Below are 23,992 nucleotides of genomic sequence, written 5' to 3'. Positions count from 1 at the left end.
ATTCAAAATGTAGTTAACTAAAATTACTTGAATCAAGTTCAGTATAAATATGACATAGATGGATTCATAAACTATTTAATAGGTAAAATATTTAATAGGTAAATTTAATTTTATGACACAACATTGAATGTGAGCAAAATAGTTAATTTATTTTCTTAAAATTTTCATGAATCATACTAATAATCTGGTTGCACATTACGCTAATTTAAGGAAAAGAGAGAAAAAGGAAAGACAATATAAGAGAAAACAGGCAGAGAAAATGAAATAATCATGTATTCATAGCCTTTTGATTAAAATCACAAAATATGATGCAACTGAAAATCAATCTTATTTCTGTTTTATAGACAGATAATTCATAATCAAGGGTAGACTCTGTAATAAGAAGAATAGAAATTGATGAATATCTCTGATTTTACATTTTATCTTAGAATCTGTGTTTACTGGGTTTACTAAATCACCTTAAGCTGAAAAATTAACAGTTTTCATACATGTCCTGTGTGGTTAACATAGAGACTAAGCATCTAAATAAATTCCTAAATCTTATGGGACACATATAGGACCAATCACAAAATTTAGACTTTTTTGAAATGGCATAAAGGCAATGGCTTTGGCATCAAGCTAAATTTAAAAATAAATAAAAGATGTATTTCCATTTTGACACTATTTTACCAAAATAATGTCTTAAACTCCTTTTACTGCATTCACATATATCCTATAATCATACTACAGCCTCCCTGAAAGGTATAAATGGATGGAAAAGCTATCCCTTTGCCAATGTAAAAAAGAACTCGTTCCCAATATCAGTGTTGAAAAGCATCTTGCACGTTTAAGTATCCTCATGATTCCAGTATGAAGTTATAAATGAAAGTCTTAGACCCCAGAGGAAACAAGAATAGAAAAATCTATGATTACAATGAGGATGATGTTTCAGAAACACAAAATCTCCAATATAAAAATTCAGAGGTGAGAATGATCACAAATATAATTTAACCTTAACTGAGTAACTCAAGATAATTTATTAAGAAATGCCAGTGAGATTAACAGCATGCACTTAAGAGAGAAAGCATTTCCAGTTACATCTAGATCTATTTTACAGTGTCATCTGAGTGTTAAACATAAGGAAAAAAAGTCATGTCCTACAGAAAAGGCGATGTTAAAACTTCAGTTGCTGAAGTGGAAGTCAGATGACGTGTGACCTTTTAAAATCCCTTGGCATCTTGGGTTCTACTTTCCTTGCCAGATAATTGGAGGGATTGATAGAGTTCATCTCTTTGGGTATAATGCAGCTCTGCTATTATATGAGAGTCTGTTGCATTTTGTCTCTTAAAATAAAAACCTTTACATAGAAAATAAATATTGTATGAGAAGCATCATTCATTTACTAAAGATCATAAACATCAAAATCAGCATGAGCGTGACGTCTGTAGGACTCTGCATTAGCTCACCACCTCCAGGATGACGAATGTCAGAACAGCCTGTGCAGTGATTTACTGTCTACTGTTCCAAGGAAACAACCCTGAAGACAGTTCCTTTTGGCTTTGTAATATCAACTTCGTTCCACTTCAACACCTGTTCTTACAACTTTTTTTTTCCTTTTCCTTTAAGCTGATTCCTTTCTCCTCTGGCTTCAAGTCTTACATGAAACTCGAAATGATTTTGAGATGAATATCATTTTCCTATAAATATTACAAAATGCAAAACTCCCTATACAGTTTTTGTATTAGGGAGAAGTGTAGGATTAAATGTTCTACAATTTGAATTTGAAAAATGAAAGAGCAAATGAATAGTCAATGTGATCTAAAATAAAATCCCCAGAGGAAAAGCATGACACAAGCAGGAAAATTTTCAGCTTATCTCAAAGAAAATGCATGTATCTGTATGCTTGGGTCACTTGGTCATTCCACAGGCAGAATCTACTCATCAGGGTTTATGTGAAAAAAGAGAATAAACCCTCCTATTCAAAGACTTGTTTTAACTCATCAAAAGCAATACACTGTGATATTTTATTATACCTGCACTCAAATGAAAAGCAAATTTTACCAATTATGAGAAAGAAATTGACAAAATTTTCACTACCAAAAGTTCCTGAAAATTTGCCTTGTAGAGTGCTTCCACATAGATTTTCATGAGATTTTATTATTGAAACTCCAGATTCTGGTTTATTCTTAAATTTAAGCTATGTTGTTTGTACATGCATTTTAATTTCTATTTCTAGAATCCATTGAGTAAATTAAGTCTTGGGTATAATTTAATATGAATACCTCTCACAAAGTGTTGCCCATTAATGCATTGTTATCTCTGAGCTGAAGTATAGGAGAATATTGGTCCCTGGATAAATCTTTTGACCACCCCTGGGTGGAAAAAGGGGAAGGCATGAATCTTGGCAGACCTCTCAACTACAGCATTCAGGGCCATCCTTAATTTATAATATAATAGAGCTCATCCAATGTGCATGTTGGGGAGTATAATCTCAAATTCCTGCTACTCAAACAATTTTTTCAGAAGCTAGGTTAAGAGTAACATTACTTATGAAGGATTGCCTGAGATCTGTGCAGCTCATTTTTTTCTTCTGGATCCAGGAGCACAAATTCAGATGACTTAAGGGGTCAGAAGCACAAATAAATGAACAAAGTGTTCTAGTATAATTCAAAGGGAAAGATGAGGACTGTGTTGAATGGGTGAAGTATGTCCTGTCCTTAGAAGCATATTCTTTTTCTTTTTGAAACACTGTGTGGTCCAAACAAATTCATTCCCATACCTGAATTTGCCTAGCTATCTGCCTGTCTTTAACCTCTACATCTAAATAATCTATTATCTATCCTAAATTAAGTTAGTGCTTCAGAGAGCTACTGAATTCTTTTTTTTTTTTTTTTTTTTTTAACCCCCTTACATTGATTTTACTGAATTTTGGTCTGGTGCCCTAGTTTGAGGAAAATTTTAGCTGAATATCTGGGGGAAAGTTTCTTTTTCTTTGTCACACTCTAATTAATTAAGAGCTTCTTCATATAAAGCAGTGAGATTTACTCTTTAACAAAGCTGCTTTCATTTTGCATTCAAGATACCACTAAACAGTAAATCAATTCATAATCCACACTTTTCATCAATCTTGTGCTTGTAAGGATCTTTTTTTTTTTTTTCAGAAGTACAAATAGCAGAAACTTCCCCACCCCCACTCTGTGATCCTCTTTGTGCTCTTTGTCACTCATTTGGGCTTTTTCTCCCCTTCTCGGCTCGTAATAGAGTTATGCCCCCTAGTTCTGTTGTAGTCAGAGTAGGCTGTGAATTGTTTTGGCTGATGAATTTTGAGCAGAACTGATCTGTGCCATTTCCCACCTGGCACATTTATTTCCAATGTGTGACTCACCTGTGCCCTGGATTTCCTCTGCTGTACTTGCTCGCAATGTTCCAAACTGTGGTTGCTCCATCAACGTGTGATCCCAAGGGAGGATAACAATAGCAACACTACTCCATTTTGACTCAAAAGGGATGAGGAGTATGAGTACAAAATAACCCTTTCTTGTTTCAAGCCAGTGAGATTTGGGGGTTTTTTGCTACTGCACCACAGCCAGGCTGGCCTCCTCCCCATGAACACCCTCTCCCAGTCTTGGCAGGGTGGATGCAGAGAAACTCATGCCTAGGCAAAATTTCTGAATGTGACTGCTCAACCAGGGGCGAGGTGGTTTGATTCTTTTATAACCAGGAAGATTGATAGTGACAAAAATCCAATTATATTTTTTCTCATCTTATTTGGGGCACAAAATGCAGGATTTCTCTATTTTTTAATGATAATATCGCAAAGTGGAAAAATTGCATAATTGTTCTAGAAAAAAACACATGAGATAAGCAAGCTACAGAACATATCATGTTTTCATTCATTTCCCTAAATTATAAAACACATTTTTTAGAATGAAAAAGACAAAATCTTGTGGTCATCTAGCCCTGGATACTCAGATGTTAACTTGTCAAGCTGATTTCCTAGATTATCACATGGCTCACAGAAAACTCTGCTACATTTAATGTAAGAATGTTATTGAGGGGACTTGCATTGTATCTCTTATGATAAAATGTTTCTCTGATCTCAATTCCAGTAATAGTTTTGCTTCTCCTGAGCAACTAGTTTGTTTTTACTTGATATATACAGTAACCAGATTGCCCCTTTTCTGCATTATCTGCTAGAAGTTGTCAGATTTTAGGATCAGGATAGCAAATATGCAGGACCTTACAGCATGTATTTTGTAGATCACTTCACTGGTAATTATCAGATAAAAGTTAAAGAGGCTGGGATTTAAAGAGGAGAGTTATTCCTACTTAGAGTGTTCACAGTTGTTAATTGTTAGTGGTAGCTTAAATAGAAGAAGCCTAATAACTAGGTGATATAGAATAGAAGTTCCATTTATGAGGTTGGGGACAGATTAGTTGTATTCAAATGCCAACTTTGCCTCTTGGGAATTATGTGACTGTAAGCAAGTTATTTAAACTCACTGTGCCACAGTTTCCTAATTTTTAAAGTGGGGATAATTGCCTTGGTGGTTTTGAGGATTAAATTCCTGGCATGCTGATTATTTATAAACATTTCTCTAATAATAAATGGCCAATGATATCAAGCCAATCCACATGGTTCAATCAGTTCAACATTAACCAAAAGCCTTTAGCATAACAAACGCTGTGCTAAGTCCTAGAATACAAAGGACCTTGTCTTAGCATATAGGATATAATGGCCTAAAAAGAGGAGACATACACAGATAATTTTAGTGCAATGGGGAAAGATTATAAGAGGATTTGTTTGCTGTTTGTTATCAAAACATAGTTTTATGTTAAAAGAGCAGTATGGATTTTGCATTCTTCAAGATCATACTCATTTCTGTATTCCTTTAACCTGTGTTTGGAAGATAAAAAGAACTTAGGAATGGCAAGATAGAGTAATCAACCAAAGGTGGTATATTCAAGTGGTGCTGTCCAGAAGTCACATTATAAGAACTACCCACAGATCAATTACAGTTGTAATGAGTGACCTCAGAAAAGGATTCTGTGAGAAAAGTGGATGTGGGAGGATAAGAAGGGCTAGCCTGCTCTGGGCATTTGGAAGTTTCTCTGAGGAAGTGGCTTTACCCTGAGACCTGGAGGATAAACAGCAGTTAACCAAAAGGAGTGCTCCAGATGGAAGTAACAGTGAGTACAAAGCTGCTGAGGCAGGATGGAGTTTGTCAATTGCTTTCAGGTTCCAAGAACTAAAAGAAGAAAAGTATAGCTAGAGAATAATAAGCAAGTAAGAAAGTGGCAAAAGAAGGCCTTCACTGACCACCCCATCTAATATAGCCCCTTCACCTAGGCATTCTCTATCCCACTACTCCCTTTTATTTTCTTTATAGCACTTCTCTTAAATTATCTTACTTATTTGTATATTTAATTTTTATTGTATGTTTATTGCAAGTGTGATGCAAGCTCTGTTAAAGATGATCCTTTTCTGTCTTACTCCTCTCTGTGCCTACAGCCCTAAGGACAGAACTAGTCATATCACTGATTCTCAATAAATGTTGAATGAATAATAGGTGAATAAATGCATGTGGTGAGAGAGGTAAGCTAGGGCCACTCATGAAGGGTTTTATACACCATACAATAGCTTTTGTTTTAAAATTAGTGGAAAGTAAATGAAAAGTTGTAAGTGGTAGGTGATGTTATCACATTTGCGGTTAAAAATAATCATGTTGTGTCAAGAATAGATTGAGGGACTGTACAGTGGATGGGACTGTCAGCACGGTAGTCCACAGGCATGAGCTGGATCAGAGTGAGACAGCTCCAAAGAACAGCTGGAAATCCAGGCACAAAGGTGATCATTCTGAATCACACGTGTGTTGCGTGTTGTGAGCGTGTTGGGAATGTGTTGGAGTAAGAACTTCTGTCTTTATTTTAAAGTTGCCAGCCCTAGAGTTCCAAACTGCCCAAATAGTGTTTGCTGTACTTGGTGCAACTAGAGAAGAGAAGGAGAAATGGATTTGAAATCAGTGTAAGGCATCAGAGGAGGAGATGAGAAAAGTAGACCTATAAGGCTAAACATTTGGGTACTGTTCACAGCTGAACCTGGGCAGGCACAAATGACATTTGCATTTCTGTGTTGTTAATTTGGAAATTATAGTTCTGATTTAATCACTTTGGTCCATGTCATTATGGAGTCAGGTTGTTATAGAATGAACACGTGCATTATGAGTCACTGTCTTCCAGGAAAGATGTAGTTTGAGACAGTACCTTTGAAATCTGTATTATATCTTCCAGTACTGTACGTATTGGAGGACAGCCACAGAATTCCTGAAAAATTTAGTAAACTTAAATCCATGCTTAACACTTAGGTGGACACTTAGCATGGCACTGAATATAATGGGAGAACACTGCTCTTTGCTTAGTAGAGGATATTTGATCAGCAGAAACCACACTCCAGATACAAAAGAAGATGCAGGGCTCTTCTCCTTTGTTGGAATATTCATGTCTAAGTTGACACCATTGGAAGTGTTAAGAAATGGCCTTAAAAAAAAAAGAACAGTCCAATCTAATGTATTAGCAGAGTGTAGCTCAAGAAAGTGAATCTCCATGAGAGTCATCTATCACTCACTTTTACCTCTGTATTTTAACGTTTTAAACCTTCATTTATCTGTTCATTCACTCAGCAAAAAATGTATAAATGTGCCAAACACTGGTGGTGGTGAACAAGACCAAAATACTGTCTTCCCTCAAAGAGTTTGCAGTCTACACAGAAGGAAAAGCAAAGAAATAGTCAATTTCAATGCAATGTGCTAAGGGAAGCTCATGTTCCATGAGATCACAGAAGAGGGATTCTGAACCACATTTAGGCAAAATCTAGTCTCAAACCTGAAGGGCCATCTGGGAAAGGTAGGGAGGTGTGTTTCTCCTACTTTATTTACTGCTTCTTCCAACATAGCTTTCCCCCAAATGATGAACCACTTCCATTTTAAAAACCTAATCTAAATTGGATCAAAATTCCCACAGACTGATATTTGATAAAAGTAACTTAGTAAATATTGAAGATGAAGAGAAAGAAAAAGAAACGCAGATGCTAATAATATAAAAATAGTCAAGTTTCCATTGTGTAGGGTTTTAATCCTTAAGATAACTATATCGTTTGTCCAAAGAGGTAATGCATTTTTGCTAGCACCTAATGTGGCTTTCTATTTTCCTAGCTCAATGTCTTCATGTGGAAGGGACATTTATTTCTATCAGTGGGGAAGAGGACTTTTTGGTAATTGTCTGTTTCCAAGGAAAGCCTGGAAAATATATTTTGCTGCTCATAGATATAAATAGCTCTCATCCTTATTTCTAATTCTAGATGAATGACATAATTTTTTCCACATCAAATTAGCTATATTAAGGTGTGAAACTAAAAGAATTATCTCATGCTTATGCCACAAAGGGTAATGATTTTCCCTATAACGCTGTAACTGTGGAACATATATACACACACACATGCACACAAATGCTCACATACGATAAGAGGGAACAACTATACTCAAAGCAAATTTTCATTCTTGAACAATTTATATATGCAGTGATATTAGTTCAATTACAAGTTCAAATCACTGCCCCTATTAACCTGAGAGGGGTATTAAAGCAGTTCTTAAAAGTTAATAAATTGTTCTTCAAAGGATTTAAGTCTATTTGAGTCTGTTTCTAGAAAATGTGGGCCTTATTCTTTCGTTTGCTCTTCTCTTCCCTTCCTTTCTCTTTTCTTTGTGCTCCTTTGATTAAAAAAAAAAAAAGTCTGTTCTTTCTATTCTCTTTCCTTTCCTTCTCTTCCCTTCCTTATCTCTGAGGTGACAGACCTGCAGGGCCATAGCTGAGCAGGTGTTTAGGGTGAAGGAGATTGGCTGGGGCTGGTGGAACCAGGGTTAAGGATGAAGCCAGACTGCTGGGAACTGTGGAGTAAGAGCAAGGAAATGGTTAGGACCAAGGCAGCTGTTGGAAGCTTCAGGAATGAGGTCACGACCAAGGAGGTAGCTGGAAGAGTTGAAAAAAAAGAAAACTACTGTTTCACCTAGCTCTATTTGAGAAGATTGGACTTTTAACCAATAATCATACATTACTTTTATAATAATTAAAAATATGAATACAGAAATAATTGATAAATGCAAAACCTTAGAAATAAATTTTGTAAGTTGCCAATTATTTTGACTAAATTCAGAGAAAATAGTATCAGTAGATAATACAAATGTTAATTATACACTATTCTTCCTCTTCTGAGCTAAGGGGGCTCAGAACTGAGATATTAGTTATATACAAAAAGAATGGTAAACTGTATACTGAGTGAAGTTTCTCACTGTCAGAGAAAGGTGCTGCATAAACAGAAATATGGAAACGGTAAAGGCTAGAGTGAATAGTGTGGTGTTGAAGTGGCATTAGAGATACCAGTGTGTATTCATGTTTTAAAAATAAATAGATACAGAGAGAAGTAGATATAGATACTATGCTGGTTTGGATTTATTATGTCTCCCAAAACACCATGTTCTTTGATGCAGTCTTGTGGGGCCAGCCATATTAGTGTTGATTAGATTGGAATCCTTTGATTGAGTGTTTCCATGGAGATGTGACTCAATTAACTGTGATTGAATAATTTCCATGGAGGTGTTACCGCACCCATTCACAGTGGGTGTTAACTGGATCACTGGAGTCCTGTAAAGGAGTTCACAGACAGAAGGACCTCAGAGCAACTGAGAGTGATATTTTGGAAGAGCTACAGCTAAGAGAGGACAAAACACCCAAAGAAAAATATTTTGGAGAATGCCTTTTTGAAACGCAACCTGGGAGCAAGCAGACGCTAGCCACGTGTCTTCCCAGCTAACAGGTTTTCCACATGCCATCGACCATCCTCCAGTGAAGGTACCCTATTGTTGAGGCCTTACCTTGGGCACTTTATGGCCTTAAGACTGTAACTTTGTAACCAAATAAACCCCCTTCATAAAAACCAATCCATTCTGGTATTTTGCGTAATGGAAGCATTAGCAAACTGGAACGGATACTATGTTATGCTGGGCATGTGTGTATGTGTCTGTGTGTGTATAATTCCCAGCTCTGTCCACTGAGAGAGCCTAGAAGCTATGACACCAGGAAGCAATGTGCATACCCAGTGCCCAGATCTTGGTTTCCAAAAGCCATTCTTCACTAAAGAAGGGCTCCTTGGAGAAAGGGCTGAATTGAGAACTGGAACAGGAAAAGTACAAGATAACCTTGGAACATCGTGTGCCAGAAACAAGGACATACTCAAATAATGATTAAGAGTTGTCAGTGAGCTGGTAAGAGCTAACTTCTGGGGACTACTACTGATCCAATCTGAGATAATGTGAGTATCAAAATAAATATTGTTAGTGTATTATAATCCATTGAATATAATACTTATGTGTAAGTCAATACTGATATAAATAGAGTAAACAAATAAATATGGGAGAAAGAAACATTCCTTATGGTAGAATATGAACTAATGAGTATAAAAGGAATAATGGAATTAGAAAGTCACCATTTGGAAACCATCATTTAATAACTGATTTAGGCAAGAATTATCAATGAATGCTAAATCTAGTGGTTTAAAGTTTAAAGAGAATTAGGATATTCACCTGGTTTCAAAGCAGCTCCACAAAAGGGACAATTAATTAATAACTTTGTAGTGGAGAAACTTAGCAGATATCACCTTAACCAAATGATCAACTTTATGTGCCTCCTGATATGACATGCTATCAATGAAGGACAGGGCATCACTGCTAATGAATTGCTACTAAAAATCCATAACCTTGGTCTTAGTTTCCTGGCAGCTAAAACAAACAATGGAGAATTTATTGGCTCATGGCTTTGAGGCCATGAGAAGTCCAAAACTAAGACATCAGCAAGGTAATGATTTCTCCCCAAAACACCATGGCATTCTGGGGCTGGCTGCTGACGATCCTGGGTCCATGGCTTTTCTGTCACATGGCAGCATCTTCTCATTTCTCTTCTGGGTTCTGTTGACTTCCAGCTTCTTGCTGCTCCCTGTGGCTTCTCTTCTATGTCCAATTTCCTTTGCTTATAAGGACTTCAGCCTCATCGGATTAAGGCTCACCCTCATTTGGTTTGGGCACACCTTAACTAGTAACATCTCCAAAGGTCCCATTTACAAATGGGTTCACACCCACAGGACCAGGGATTGGGAACTGAACGTGCCTTTTTGGGGGGGACATGACTCAATCCCCAACAGCCTGAATCTTTTAACAAGGGATTACAAAAACTGAATATTTATATATATAGTTTCTAGGGTACTAGAATAGCTAGAAAGAAATAACTGGCATGGTGGAACTGTAACATATAACATGCTTCAAAATTTGCTCTATAAGTACTTGTTAAATTGTACTTTGAAAGTTATCAGATTTCTGTATATATGCTATACTTCACAATAAGGAAATAACTGAAATTGTGGGACTGTAAGCCATAACATTCTTTGTAATTTGCTCTCTAACTACTTGTTAAGCCATACTTTGAAACTTTTCTGTATGTTATATTTCACAATAAAAAAAGTTAAAAAAAAACAACAAACAAACAAACCCACAACAGTCTGAATCTAAAATGAGGAAACATCAGACAAACCAAAAGTGAAGGACACTCTACAAATAACTGGCCTGTACTCATCAAAAATATCAAGGTCCCAAAAGACAAGGAAAGCCCAAGCAAATGAAGGCTTGAAACTAACTACAATACCTGATCGTGGATTGAATCCCTGCTTGAAGGAAAAAACAAATTTTTTTTTTTACTAAAAAGGGCATTATTGAGGCAATTGGTAAAACAGGAATGGGTTTTAAGATTAGATAGTGGTATTATATTGATGTTAATTTCCTGATTATCAGGGATGTACCAAGGTTATGTAGGAGAGTGTCCTTTTCTTTTAGCAAACACACACTGAAGTATGTAGGGGTAATGAGGCATCAGGTCTGCAACTTACTCTCAAATAGTTCAGGAAGAAAAAAAGTAAATATATATAGTCATATGTTATATCACTATGAATGTGGTCAAACGTTAACAACTGGGGAACCTGGGATTTCTTTGTACTATTCTTGCAATTTTTCTGTAAGACTAAAATTATTTCAAAGTAATTTTTAAATGAAGAAAATATAGAACTAAAATATCAACAGCATTATCTATATTTCAATGTTGAAAAATACTTTTCAAGTATACTACCCTGAAGGTGATATTACATTTCACCTTACTTTTCCTTTTATCATTATCTGGGCCAGTGTCTCAGTTGAAAAAAAAAATTCAATTACACACACACACACACACACACACACAAAAGTTATAAATTATGACTACTATGGAAACTTTAGAAAATTAACTTCCGAAAACTCTTATTAAGTAAAAAAAAAATTGGTGTCCTTCCCTTTATTTTTCAAGACCGGTAGATAAGGATATGATTCACAATCGGAAACATAATCAGTTTTGTTCTCAACGGAATTAATATGTTAATTTGCTTGCTTTCTCCTCTCTCAACTAGGTTTCATATGTCAAAGCGATTGACATTTGGATGGCAGTATGCCTCCTTTTTGTGTTTTCAGCACTTCTGGAGTATGCAGCTGTAAATTTTGTGTCAAGACAACACAAAGAACTTCTGAAATTTCGGCGGAAGAGAAAGAATAAGGTAAGCAAATAAATGCATTAGGTTTGATGGGATACCAATTTTCACTTGGAAGAGAATTTGTTATATTTAATCGTGATCTATGCAGAGGATATGGGGACCGGGAACTAAATGATATGAAATTCCTTTGATTTTGTTGAATTTGAAACTAAAGTGTCAAAAAAATAGTTTCAGTAAGAAAGCTAGTTTACACAACGTATCTGATGACACAAGAGCTTTATCAAGTTCTTCCTAATGTACTTCCTGGAGCACCATTGTGTCGTTTAAATTAACTAAATGTATCATTTCTTACTTCCAATGAAACAGTATTTCTGATAGTTTTACTTTATGTAAGTCATCAGATACTGTTATTAAAGTTGTTCCTTTTTCTAAGCTAATTTCTTTGCTTCCATCAAATAAAATTCATTAATAATGTGGTGATAAGTTCATCCAAAACTATGTGGTTTCTTTTTTTATGCATATCTTTAAGTTATTAACACATTTCTTCCAAAACCTCCTGGGAAACAAAACTAGGTGCTATTATTGCATTGCTGTCTCCTGATAAAAGATGAATCCAGTAGGAAATTTATTTAGAACATGATTGGGAGACCACGGGAGGTTGTAGAAATAATCTCCTAATTGGATTTGGATGTCCAAAATGGGGTTGTTCACCTTGATTAAGACCTGTAATGGCTCCTCCTTTATATGCACATGGTTTTGACCATCCTCCGTTCTTTTTCTATAAGGAAGAGTTCTATTGACCAGCAAATCTTTGAATTTACTTCTTCTAATGTGAGTGTGCCAAGTGCCATTTTAAAAGCAAGTGGACTCCTATAAAAATAGAGAAATGTCCAAGTTGCATATACATGAGAAATTGTGTTGAGGATCCAGTACATTGGTGTGTTTAAGTCAAAACATAACTCAAATCTTAAAAATAATAATCTGATTCATATAGTATGCATTGGCACTCTAGGAAAATAAAGAATTACAATATAGTAATATCTTATTAATTTTTAATCACTAGTTGAAATATTCAAGAGGCAAAAATTGTAATTAAAATTTAGCACACAAAAAAAATCAGTTCAATTCATACTTTGGAGGTGGATACCCTGCATATGTGAAAATCTATTAATTTATACATATGTCTGTTAAAATGCTATATGTAATTAAAACCAATTGTGCAATTATATTAATCATATATGACTTGATTCTCTGGTTTCTCAATCCCTCTTGGTCCACTCTACCTTCCCACAGACAGAAGCTTTTGCATTGGAGAAGTTTTACCGTTTCTCAGACATGGTAAATTCACTTTCTTAACTGTAAATAGAGGAATGTGGTCATCAGTAGAAAGCAGACAGAATATTATGCACCCAGGCAGTGTTTGGTGGGGAAACACAGCCCCTTCCATATTTAAAGCCAAACAAACACCATCCCCTTCCACTAAGAACGACACTTTCTTTATCTAAGAATCACACCTCTTGACTTTCTTCACTCAGTAAAAGAATAGTTAAATATTATCCTTCATCTTATTAACAGGGCTTTTCTTTGTGAAGACGATCTTTAAATATATATTAAAGAATATATAGCTTATATAATCACCATAGAAGAAAAAAATCATGTAATTTGGTAAAATTAGTTTCAAAATAATGGGAAATCTATAAAATGAAACAAGTTTCTAAAAGCAGTCCCATTTGTCAGAAAATAGAGACCTTACAATAAAGAAAAAAAATGTTTTGTGCATTGTGCATACTTTTAGAATCCATTCTTAACATTAAAATATATTGAGATTCTTCACAGCAAATGAATGATTTTGGTTTTCATAGCAACATCCTTTGGTATCGCCAATTAAAAAGAGATCACACGGACACATGTCCAAGTAAAATGGCTAAATTTTTTGAAAGGTAGTCTAGAGACTATCAGTCCATAGGTGACTTGACTTGGAATCCCATAATGTAGCATTCAATAGCAATACAAAGCTATGAAAGCCAAAAATTTAGCCTGGAGAACCATATACAAATATTCCAGTCTACTAAATAAAATTTCTAGGGTAAAATGCATCTAAAAGTCGTTCCCCACATGATTCTTCTGTACTCCCCTGGTTAAAACTCACTGCAAGAGACATAATTGTTAGATGTTCATTGCAGTACTCTTAGCTTCATAGCAGCTATCTGAACCACTATAAATTTAAAGCACTTATTACATTCTTTCATCTTATAACCAACTATCTTTGCTACCAAACTCGCATGTTATTTCATCCTTCAAAAAAATTTTGACATAATATAAATGCCTTTACTTGATTGTCTTAACTGTAAAATTTGATTGCATAAATTTTTATAATCAGATATAGTACTTTATATATATATTTATATAATTGTTAATGCATACAGGAGCTTTATAGTGAAATATTCAGTTATATATTGTTTTATAAAACATTGCTAGAAGGACTCTGATAAAAATGGGCCTACCTCATTTACAGTAAATAAATACTTACTTTAAAAAGGAAAAAAATTTTAATGCAAATGTATCTGTTAGAAATTATATCCATCTCATTTAGTTTTATTCTATTTTAAGCATTGTGCAAATTTTGGGTTGGTTATTTTGACTTTTTGAAAACTAATTACCTCAACCTAACAATCCACTGGGATGACAGAATTCATCATTTTTCAAAAACTATGCATTTTTCTTAGAAACTGTCTAAGCAATATAAATCTTGAAATCAAAATAATCAAAACGAGTCAAAATCTTGACCCTATACCCTTTTTCTTCCCCTGAAGTACTAGTTTACATGAGTTTTCCTCTGTGCTCTAATTTAACAGAATTGCCAAAGTAAATAAAATTGCCTTATTACAGAAAGTTTGTTAAAATAGGGGCCCTTATGCTAATGTAAATATTATTCCTAGGAAAGTTTTAACTTGGTTCATCATTGGCTTAATTATTGCATATTGTCATTTATACCTTGCTTCCTTCTCTACTAAGGTGTGAGTGAATCCTTTGTCTATTGTGAAAGAATACAAGTTTGCCCTTGTATCCAAATTTCCCCACCCCACACTGTCATAGCCTGCTGTGTGCTGATTCTCCACTGTACCATGTCATGTATGCTTCGCCTCAGTGCTGTATATGTGGGTGCATGCACGATATGAAAATATTTTGGTTAGAGGTTGCTATTCCCATGTATATCAATACTTCTGTGAGGGTATAAAGACATGCCGAAATATTTCTGAATAGATGTTATTTGTTGAGAGATACGGATAAAATAGGATTACTTTAATGTATTTCATGTAGCTTTTTTTGCATTGCAATGTAATAATGCAAGGTTTTCGGGGAGAAAACACATTCTCACAGTCTTCTTTGATCTCTTCTTCCTACTTATTATTGTATCTTAACTATTTATATACACATACAAAATAGGACAGACCATTGGCTCTAGATTTAAGAAATTATGACCAAGTTTATAGTTTGCTAGGCACGATGGTTATCTTTGATACTACTGACTGCATTTGACTATCTGTACACAAGCTTATAATTATTTTATTTACTCATATTTGTATGCTGTCTTACTTCAAAGATAACTCAAGGTAACTTTTAAAGAAAAAATTAATTGATTTTTCTGTTCTGTACATTTTGTCCACACTATAGTCTTAGGACAAAATGCAAATATGCATGTATTCTATTTTGGTTGATGGGATGACACTCCATAGTTGAAAAATGTGGCATTGTATACACTATATTATTTAATAATCCTTCCATTCTAGATAATTGTATTCTATATTCTGGAGTGTAAGATAAATAGATAAAATATTTCCTAGGAATTTCTTTCACACACAGCTGAGGAAAAAAGTTTTCTAATAATGTAAACAAAATTCTATTTGAATGCTGTGATATTTTAAGAGTTGAAATTTCATCCTCTCAGGTTAAATAAAAATTGTTAAGAATTTAATTATTCCCTACAAACAAATATTTAGAGTTTATCTTAAGCAAGGATATTTCTGAAATATCTTCTCAGAAAATAATATTAAATTACTTAATAACTATTTAAATCTTAAATTACATACATTGTGGTGACTTCCCTCTCAAAGATAACAAATAGAAATACTGCTTTTCACATAAGCTGTCTATTGTAATTTATTATCTTATACCACTCCATAATTATGAGTTGGCACTGAAAGAATCTAGTGTATTTCTAGAAATAGTTATATCAATATTAAGAATAAATTATTCCATTGATTTCTCATATGTCCTCTAAAATATTTGTATTACATTGTCATAATTTTTCATCTAAAATGTTCATCTTTTTAAGCTTACTTTTGCCATTCCATAATCTTAAAACCCTTTTTTAATATAACTTCAGTATGCCAAGCATAAACTTGGCTAATTCATGACTAATTTAGACGTTATCTATAATAAATGCAAGGTTCACCAGGGGGCTGGATTTCAAAAAATTTTGTATTAACAATTGACTTGCAACCATAAAGTAATTTTTAGCCTCTTCTATAATTGCATTCTTTCAAGCCATTTTCTTCCATTTGTAAATGATAATAGAAATCTATGTAAATGCATGAAACTGAGTGTTTTGTTTTAGGCTGATGTTTATTTTAGCAAAACAGTTCTTGATTCTTTCATATTGTTCATCTTACTTTGGAATTTTCTAAGTGATGATGATTTTTCCCAATGAAAATAAACCACCAGTATGTTTATTAGCAAATTTTTAAATAAATCCACCCAGTTCGAAATCATGTAAATGGAAATTAATGGCAACTTACTTCTCCTCTCTCTGTCACTTTCCCATTTGGCAATTAAAAGTTACAGAAGATTATTTAAACAAAAAAGACCTCTAGGATAATCTCCTTAGCATCCTGACTGTATGCCCTAAAGGTAGCTAGCTAATAAGGGAGAAACATTAGGATGAAAATGATGTATTCGATGCTGTTGTATCTTATAGTAATTCACATGATCATCACTTCACACTGTCTTAGATGCTTAATATTTTGTTACAACAATCTTCAGATCTTCACTACTCTCACACAGAAGTAAGATTGTTTGGGGGCCATTTTTAAAGACTAAGAGGAGGATGGGAAATTAATTCTATCTCATATGTAGGATGTTAATATTTATGTTTGATGGCAGAGATGAAACAATTTGATTGAATGGCTATCTTTACCCATGTATTTTTAATCTATCTCTGTTTCAACTTAATATGCATTTTACATAAATCAGTTTGTCATAATTTTCTAAATAAAGGCACTTAGAATGTTTCACAGTATGGTGTTATTGATGCTTAATTACTGAAACATATTTCTCATTTCTGAACCTAGTGTAAACAGGTCTTCCTGTAGAAAGAATTGTACAGTAAAAAAAGTGGCTTTCTACATTCTTCATTGCATATTACCCTTCTAACATGCTTTAAGCATATTAAGAGGATTTACTTGTGGGTAAATTAAGCTACTTCCTTAGTTTTACATCTTAAAACATCCATGTTCTTTAGCCCATTTTATTTGATTGTATTTAACTTTTATTATTACCTGTTTTTGAGTTGTAACATGCCTTAATTTTATGAACATTCAATATTGGCAAATATATAGTCTCTGAGTCAAAGTTTTAGTCCTTGGATTTTAAGTCCTTGGATTTGTTTTTTTTTTTTTTTTTGGTCATTCAGTCCATTAGAAATTTACGCTGAAGATATTCCTAGAAAATTAAATTATCTCAATGCAATATTTGAGTACTAGTTGGAATAAAGAACATCACTGAATATCTAAACACACATAAACACAGTAAAATTTTATCCTGGGTTCTTCAAAACATAAATTAGTTTATTAATAAAATAATTTGATGCATCTTCTAACTTATTAATCTAAAATTAATGATCAACTGCTAGAAAACCTTAAGCATGCTTAAAATTATTACTGAAGTGCAGCCTTTCAAAACAAAAAGAAATCCCAAGAAGTCAGTCCCATCTTTAAAAAAAATCGACCGCTGAGGAAACCTCCGCTGTCTCATCCTCTGACTGTCTGAAGGGAGGTGTGGGCCCTGTTGAGAAGTCAGATCTTTGCCTCCTGCAGCGCTGAGATCCTATTTCTGAAAGAACTTTGAGGTGGCTCTGTGAGTCTTGTCTCGTAGAACACGCTTTAAAACATGTGCTGCTTCATGGAACATATTTAAAACACTAAAAGACTCTTAGATTACAGAATTTAGATTTGCAAAGCATCCTAGCAGTCAAATCGCAAAACCCCTCTACTGTAACAGTGGCCTTTGGACCTTTTTGTGCACTGACATGTTAAAATGTGTCCTTTCATCCAATTATTCCAGGGGTCAAACTAATAACAAAAAATGCCTTGTTCTAAATCCTTAATAGCATTTTCAGCTGAGGCTTCTGTTAGTGTAAATGTAGCCCAGGATGGGTCTGGAGCGAGTTGCCAAAACTGGTCAGGTAGGGGTCGGTGGATGGAAGCTCCATAAGCACCACTTCACCAAAGAAGAGAGACCAATCCCTATGGTGTGAGTGTGTTTTTATCCACCTAGGGAGGGGGCCCTGCCACTCAGAATTCCTCATCTGATGAGCATCGCGGCTACTTGTTCCAGGTTTCTGGGTTTAAGGTCTGGCTGGGCCCTTTCACTAGACTTAACATTTCCCCCTCTACTGTTGTGGAATGACACACACTAGAAAAGGAGGTGGAGGTATGGAAGCCCAGAAGATGGCACTTAGTGTATGTTTGTGACTTCCCCAAAGACGGAGGTAGAGGTAGGTGAGGTCTGGGTGATGGCTGCTTAGCTGCTGTCTGTGATTTCCCTAACAACAGGCTTCCTGTCTATTTCTGTGAAAACCCACTTGAATCCTTCTGGAGCTATGGGGAAAAATCCTAGGTATTCCACCCGCTAGGTATATGTCAGCCCTTGCCCTAGGGAAATTCACCCCAAAGCAATTTTTAGGCCATGTTTTTCTCTTATTGCTATTCAGGAAAAGCCCTTACAACACCAGTGGCTTTAGTGGGTGGCAGAGAAATACATCCCAGCTCTGCCCATTGCAAGGCCTGTCCACCACCATGGCTATTTCCATGACCAGTCCAAGGCATCCGCCTTGACACCCAGTTCCCCTTCTGAGACAGCAACTTGACAGGCATTTCATGATGCAACTGGATTTTTCTTGGGAATTTCTGTGAGGAATTGCATTCCCCACCCTGGGATGTTCTTAATTGTCCATTTGTCAAAGGCTCATTTGCCTGACCATAAGGCAAGGTCATTGGCTAGGATCCAGGACATTGCACTGAAGGCAAGAACCAAATTATTCTGATACTTCCATGTATACTGTTCTCAAATCAGCCTTTTGTGTGGGACTTACCTCTACCTTCTTCAACTAGCTTTATTCATCCTTCTGGGCAAGTTGTGCCATATGTAGTTGGGATCCTGCCTTTCCCCATGGGACCTCCCACTGGTGAACCAGGTGGCCTGTTTTGCCTCAGTGGTAAGAAAGCCATGAAGTTTGTACTGCTCTGGGTAGCTGAAGAGAAGAGTCCATCATTGGTCCAGAATCAGAGAGGCCACCTTCTCATGCATATGATTCACTCTCCCAGAGTTACAGCCCTTAGCTTGTTCCTGAATTGACTGTTTCCATTTTATCATGGAACTTTATTGTACAACTACTCATGATTGGAATGTCTTTTTGGCAATCACCCATGACACGGTAGCTTCCTCAGGCCTAAGTATCATCTAATGTACTTCAGATTCCTTCAGATGTGGTGCTCTTTCTACTAGAGTTCAAGAGAATGCCAGTACCTGCTCAAAGCATCAAGGAGATTTCTAGTCCAGAACCCTAGTACCCACCTTACAGTGACTCTATTACACTTGATCCAGAAACCCCAGTCTACATGTGTTTCAGTTGCAGAGTCCTCCACAGTCATTGATGAATTATGAAGCCCCAGAGAGGCAGCTTGGGACATTGCCTGCCTCATATTTTTCACAGTTTGCCTTTGATCCCCTTTCAAATTCAGTCTGTTTTCTAATCATTTTATACAGTGAGGCCAATGATAAGCAGTTTGTGAATTGCCTCTAGTGGCCTCAGCCCAGGTTATTCCAAAACTGGACGGATAGGGCTGGGCCCAGAATTTTGGCTGAATTAGTCAACCACCCTTACCTTGCCATTACAGTTTCCAAACCCTCCCTACTTTCTCCTCTGAGGGGAAAATTAACCTAAAAATCTAGGGAAGCATGGACTTCCCAGACATCTGCCAGTACTTCTCAGTAAAGTGGCATAGCTCATTTACACTGTAATTGCTTAGTCCGATATGGTGAATACTAACTACATGTGGCTTTTGAGCAAGAACAGTGGATAGTCTGATTTGAGATGTGTTGTAAATGTAAAGTACACCCAGATTTCAATGACTTAGGATGAAATAAAAAAATGAAAAAGTCTCAGTAATACTTTTTTACCTTGAATAAGTGTCGAAATAATATTTTGGACATATGAGTTAAACAAAATATTAAAATTAATTTCGCCTGTTCCTTTTAACTTGTGAAAATGTGGCTAACGTAAAATTTAATACACACATGGCTTTCATTCACAGCCCACATTATATTTTTATTGGATAAAACTACACTATAGTCAGTAGTTGACAGCGTCACTTGCCTAGGGTTGCAACATGTAATATTAATATTAAGTGCAACGTAACTCCAAGTTCCAACTGGGCTTTTGTTTTGCAGAAGGGGTCTATTTTCATCTTGAGCCCAGGCCACAGAGCTGCTTGTTTTACTTGTTCTGGTTTTGTTTTCCCCCCAGGTTGTTTCAGTTTCCCAAGGATAGTTACTTAATAAGAATCAAGAAATTCTATCAGGAGCCATGTTCCCTTCAATTAATTACCCTGTTTCTCTTGTTTACCTCACAGATCATCCAATTCAACAGCAGATAGATCTGTGTTATCCACATTCCGATAGGGAGATTTATCACCCATTCTTTGATGCGGAGCTTTTGCTACCTCAAACCCCAGTGGATCAGCAGGCATCCAGTCATCACGTTCTCATCAGAACCCCCTCTCAGACTTTTGGCCATATTGAATCAAAGGTCTGAATGCCAGGCCAGCTTCTGACGTCACCGCTGAGATGTCAGGTAGCAATCAGACCTTTCAGACAGAAATAGGCTTTACCCTAATATTACATATACTTAACTTATAGGAAGAGATGAGGCAGAAGACACATCTGGCAAAGGTCCTTCATCTCTCTGCGAGCTGAAACACCTACTCAGGAACACAGTGTCTTTTGCACCCCAACTCACCTGTCTAACTCACCGGGTTCACTAGGAAAGATGCCATGGACAGAAATCAATGACTATATGATCACTTTTACACAGAAAAGCCACAGTCTTTATTTCCCACAAAAAAATGTGGACTGTCTAGTCATGTAGATTCAAGGTCTCATGCCAATACACAGCTAACAATGCCAGTCAAGTCCTCACAGCAAGTGAGGCAGACCCTACATTCTCATTCAGCCCATCTCTCTCTACTGTTTCCAAGGAAATGACGCTGGAGGATTCAGAGGTCATTTTCAGCAGTTTTGCAAGTCCAGGCCTATGTTAACCCTTTGTTCACAGTCCGTTATGTGGGAAGATATAATTGAGAAGACTACAGTTTTTTGCTAAGTATATTCAAGCTTAAATGTATCTTCTCTATTTTGAGATAAGCAGCTGGGTTCTCTAAAGATTTTAAAATAGTAAGTTCCCCAGGCACAGATAGAAATTTTAGTCAATGAATTCTGCTTGACTAAAAGCATCAGCTAGAATTCCTGAAATCTTAGCTTTCTGGTAATTAATCTCCTAACGTCGGCACCAAAATCATAAATGTTCATTGAGAAGTTATCTTTTGTCCTATAAGATGGATTTTTAAAGATACACAGTTGAAGATGTTTAAAAGGCTATTTTATGCTTTAACACTCAGCTGGTTTGCACACAACGCACTCAGGGAATGTAATTTTTTTTTCTGGAATGTAAATACCATCATGATCTACTAAATTATAAGCATGCTGTTTCAATACTTACGTGGGAATATTTTAATCCATAGCTTATCCATTTTTTCCCAAAATATACTTAGAGAAATTTCAAAGCAAATAATTAATTAGCTTTAAAATTTCCATGGAAACCAAAGACTTCCCAGTGTAAATGAACATGTTATTAAAGAGCGTTGGAAAATCAGTTTCCAATTCTTGCGAGCTACAACAGTAATTACATACAATTTGCATAATTGTCTTTTTATTTCAGACTTGTTTCCTCAATATTCAATCACTTATACATTTTACAGTTGAGATATTTTCTAATAATTTTATGGCTTTGTTTTTCAGGTAGAATTACCTTATTTTCCATAATTTTTAAAAACTGTTTTGTACATCACTGCATCAATTTTAGTTGTTTTCTCATTTTTGGAATACATTATAATTTCCACTTTTCACATTCATATCATGTAATTTATACTGTTCATTAAAGTAACTACTTTCACAGGCCCCAAATCATTTTTTAAGAGTTTGAGCAATTATATATTTTGGCCTTATATATTACTATCAAGAATTACTATCATAAGAGGAGAGCTATAACAATTTTAGAGAATGTCATAATTGTCATCTTTTCAACTTTCAACTTTAGCAACAAAAAGGCTATTTAATTAATTGATATCCATATGCTGTTACCTTCTGTGTAAGTGCATTAAATTATTCATTAATGAATTTCATTATAAATTACTAAATACTATATTTTTCTATACTGAGCATATCTCATTTACCGTATGTTATTAAGTAATTTTTCCTTTAAATTTAGTTTTAATTTGCACACCTAGAATATTCTCTTCAATTTGACACACTTATGAGAAAAGTAACAATACCTTTTAGAGGCACATAAGAATAAGTTGTAATCTTCTTTATATATCTTTAAAGAAATTACAATTTTAGAACATGAAATAAACTTCTGCCAAAATTCATTCATAATTTCAACCTAACCAATATACCTGAAAAGTAACTGTGTAAAAACTAGAGTATGGGATTGTAGGTTTTCCAAAAAACAATTAGTGTAAAACAGAGAAGTAGTATAAAGTGAGGATATCAAAAAACAAACAGTATTTTAGTTAGACTGTTTTTCCAAGGAAGGAAATTAAAATTGTAGGAAACGGGATTTTAAAAGTTTCTCTCCATGAGAAAGAAAATTCTGTCAATAATCCTGGTATTTCTCCCTTTGATGTCACTTATTTACCCATTTAGACACACAATGTAAGAAAAGAGGTGTATGAGCATATATGACACACTAGTTCAATAGAGTCTTTTTTTCTTTGCTCTCATTATATTCTAGCAATATGTAGATAATACCAATATGTTTAGTTGTTCCTTTAAAATGTGTCACTTGATTGTTTTGTATTTATTAATGGACACATCTATATGCTGCAGCAAAAAAATGAATAAAACTTCAATGGGAAAAAGCAACTCATCTTTATATGCTTTATCTTTTCATTATATTACTATATAAATTTATCATGATAAAAGTTTAAGTTATGATTCTGAAATGTTGTTACCATGCTCTATTCCATTACTAAAGCATTTTCTTATATTCTTCTTGTGACAGGATGATGAGGTAAGGGAAAGTCGTTTCAGCTTCACAGCCTATGGAATGGGGCCATGTCTGCAAGCAAAAGATGGTGTGACCCCAAAGGGCCCAAACCATCCTGTCCAGGTAATGCCAAAAAACCCAGATGAAATGAGAAAGGTCTTTATTGATCGGGCCAAGAAGATTGACACCATCTCCCGGGCATGCTTCCCATTAGCCTTTTTGATTTTTAATATTTTCTACTGGGTCATCTATAAAATTCTTAGGCATGAGGATATTCATCAGCAACAAGATTAAGTCTCTGGGAACATACAAGTGCAAATGGCCAATTCAGAAGAAAATTTCTTTGCTGTAGACGTGTGTGTAGCATGTGTGTGTCTGTGTCTGTGTGTAGTGTACAAATGATGGCCGTTGTGTTAAAATGGCATATGGAAAAGGGTTGCATTTCGATTTGCTATGGAAAGTCTCGAGCTAGATTATGATTCTTTTCTTGGATACAAAATACATAAATATGGGGATTCTATTTCATATTAATTTAAGATCTGTTTTTCACAGTAAATCTTATAAGTGGAAACTTTACTGCCAATGTATGTGTATGTTATATAATGTCACACAGTAGTAGACATAAAAACTACTTTGAAATTCTTTGATTTTTAATTCTCTGATATTAAATCTTACAAAAGCAAAATTTGCACAGTAAACTTTATGGAAAAAAAGGGCATTCATGCAGATAATAAAAGGTTGAGGTAAAAAATATTTTCTTATACTGTAGCTATAAAATGCGAAAATGATCT

At 35.1% G+C, this 23,992-nt stretch overlaps 1 protein-coding gene across 2 annotated transcripts in view; it reads left to right on the top strand.

Annotated features, from left to right (window-relative positions):
• Positions 1 to 23,502, top strand: part of GLRA3 (glycine receptor alpha 3) — a 206,823-nt gene extending 183,321 nt beyond the window's left edge. Inside the window, exons 8-10 of one of the 2 annotated variants that reach the window (XM_037829104.1) lie at positions 11,516 to 11,659; positions 12,890 to 12,934; positions 23,217 to 23,502. In XM_037829104.1, coding sequence (XP_037685032.1) covers positions 11,516 to 11,659; positions 12,890 to 12,934; positions 23,217 to 23,495 — 468 coding nt within the window. In that variant the 3' untranslated portion in view covers positions 23,496 to 23,502. The remainder of the gene's footprint in view (positions 1 to 11,515; positions 11,660 to 12,889; positions 12,935 to 23,216) is intronic. The other variant, XM_037829105.1, reaches the window with a different exon arrangement.
• Positions 23,503 to 23,992: the final 490 nt, after the last annotated feature.

Source organism: Choloepus didactylus, chromosome 3 (genome assembly GCF_015220235.1).
Source record: "Choloepus didactylus isolate mChoDid1 chromosome 3, mChoDid1.pri, whole genome shotgun sequence".
NCBI lineage: Eukaryota > Metazoa > Chordata > Mammalia > Pilosa > Megalonychidae > Choloepus > Choloepus didactylus.
Note: the sequence above shows the minus strand (reverse complement) of the source record. Positions and strands in the feature narration are given on the sequence as shown.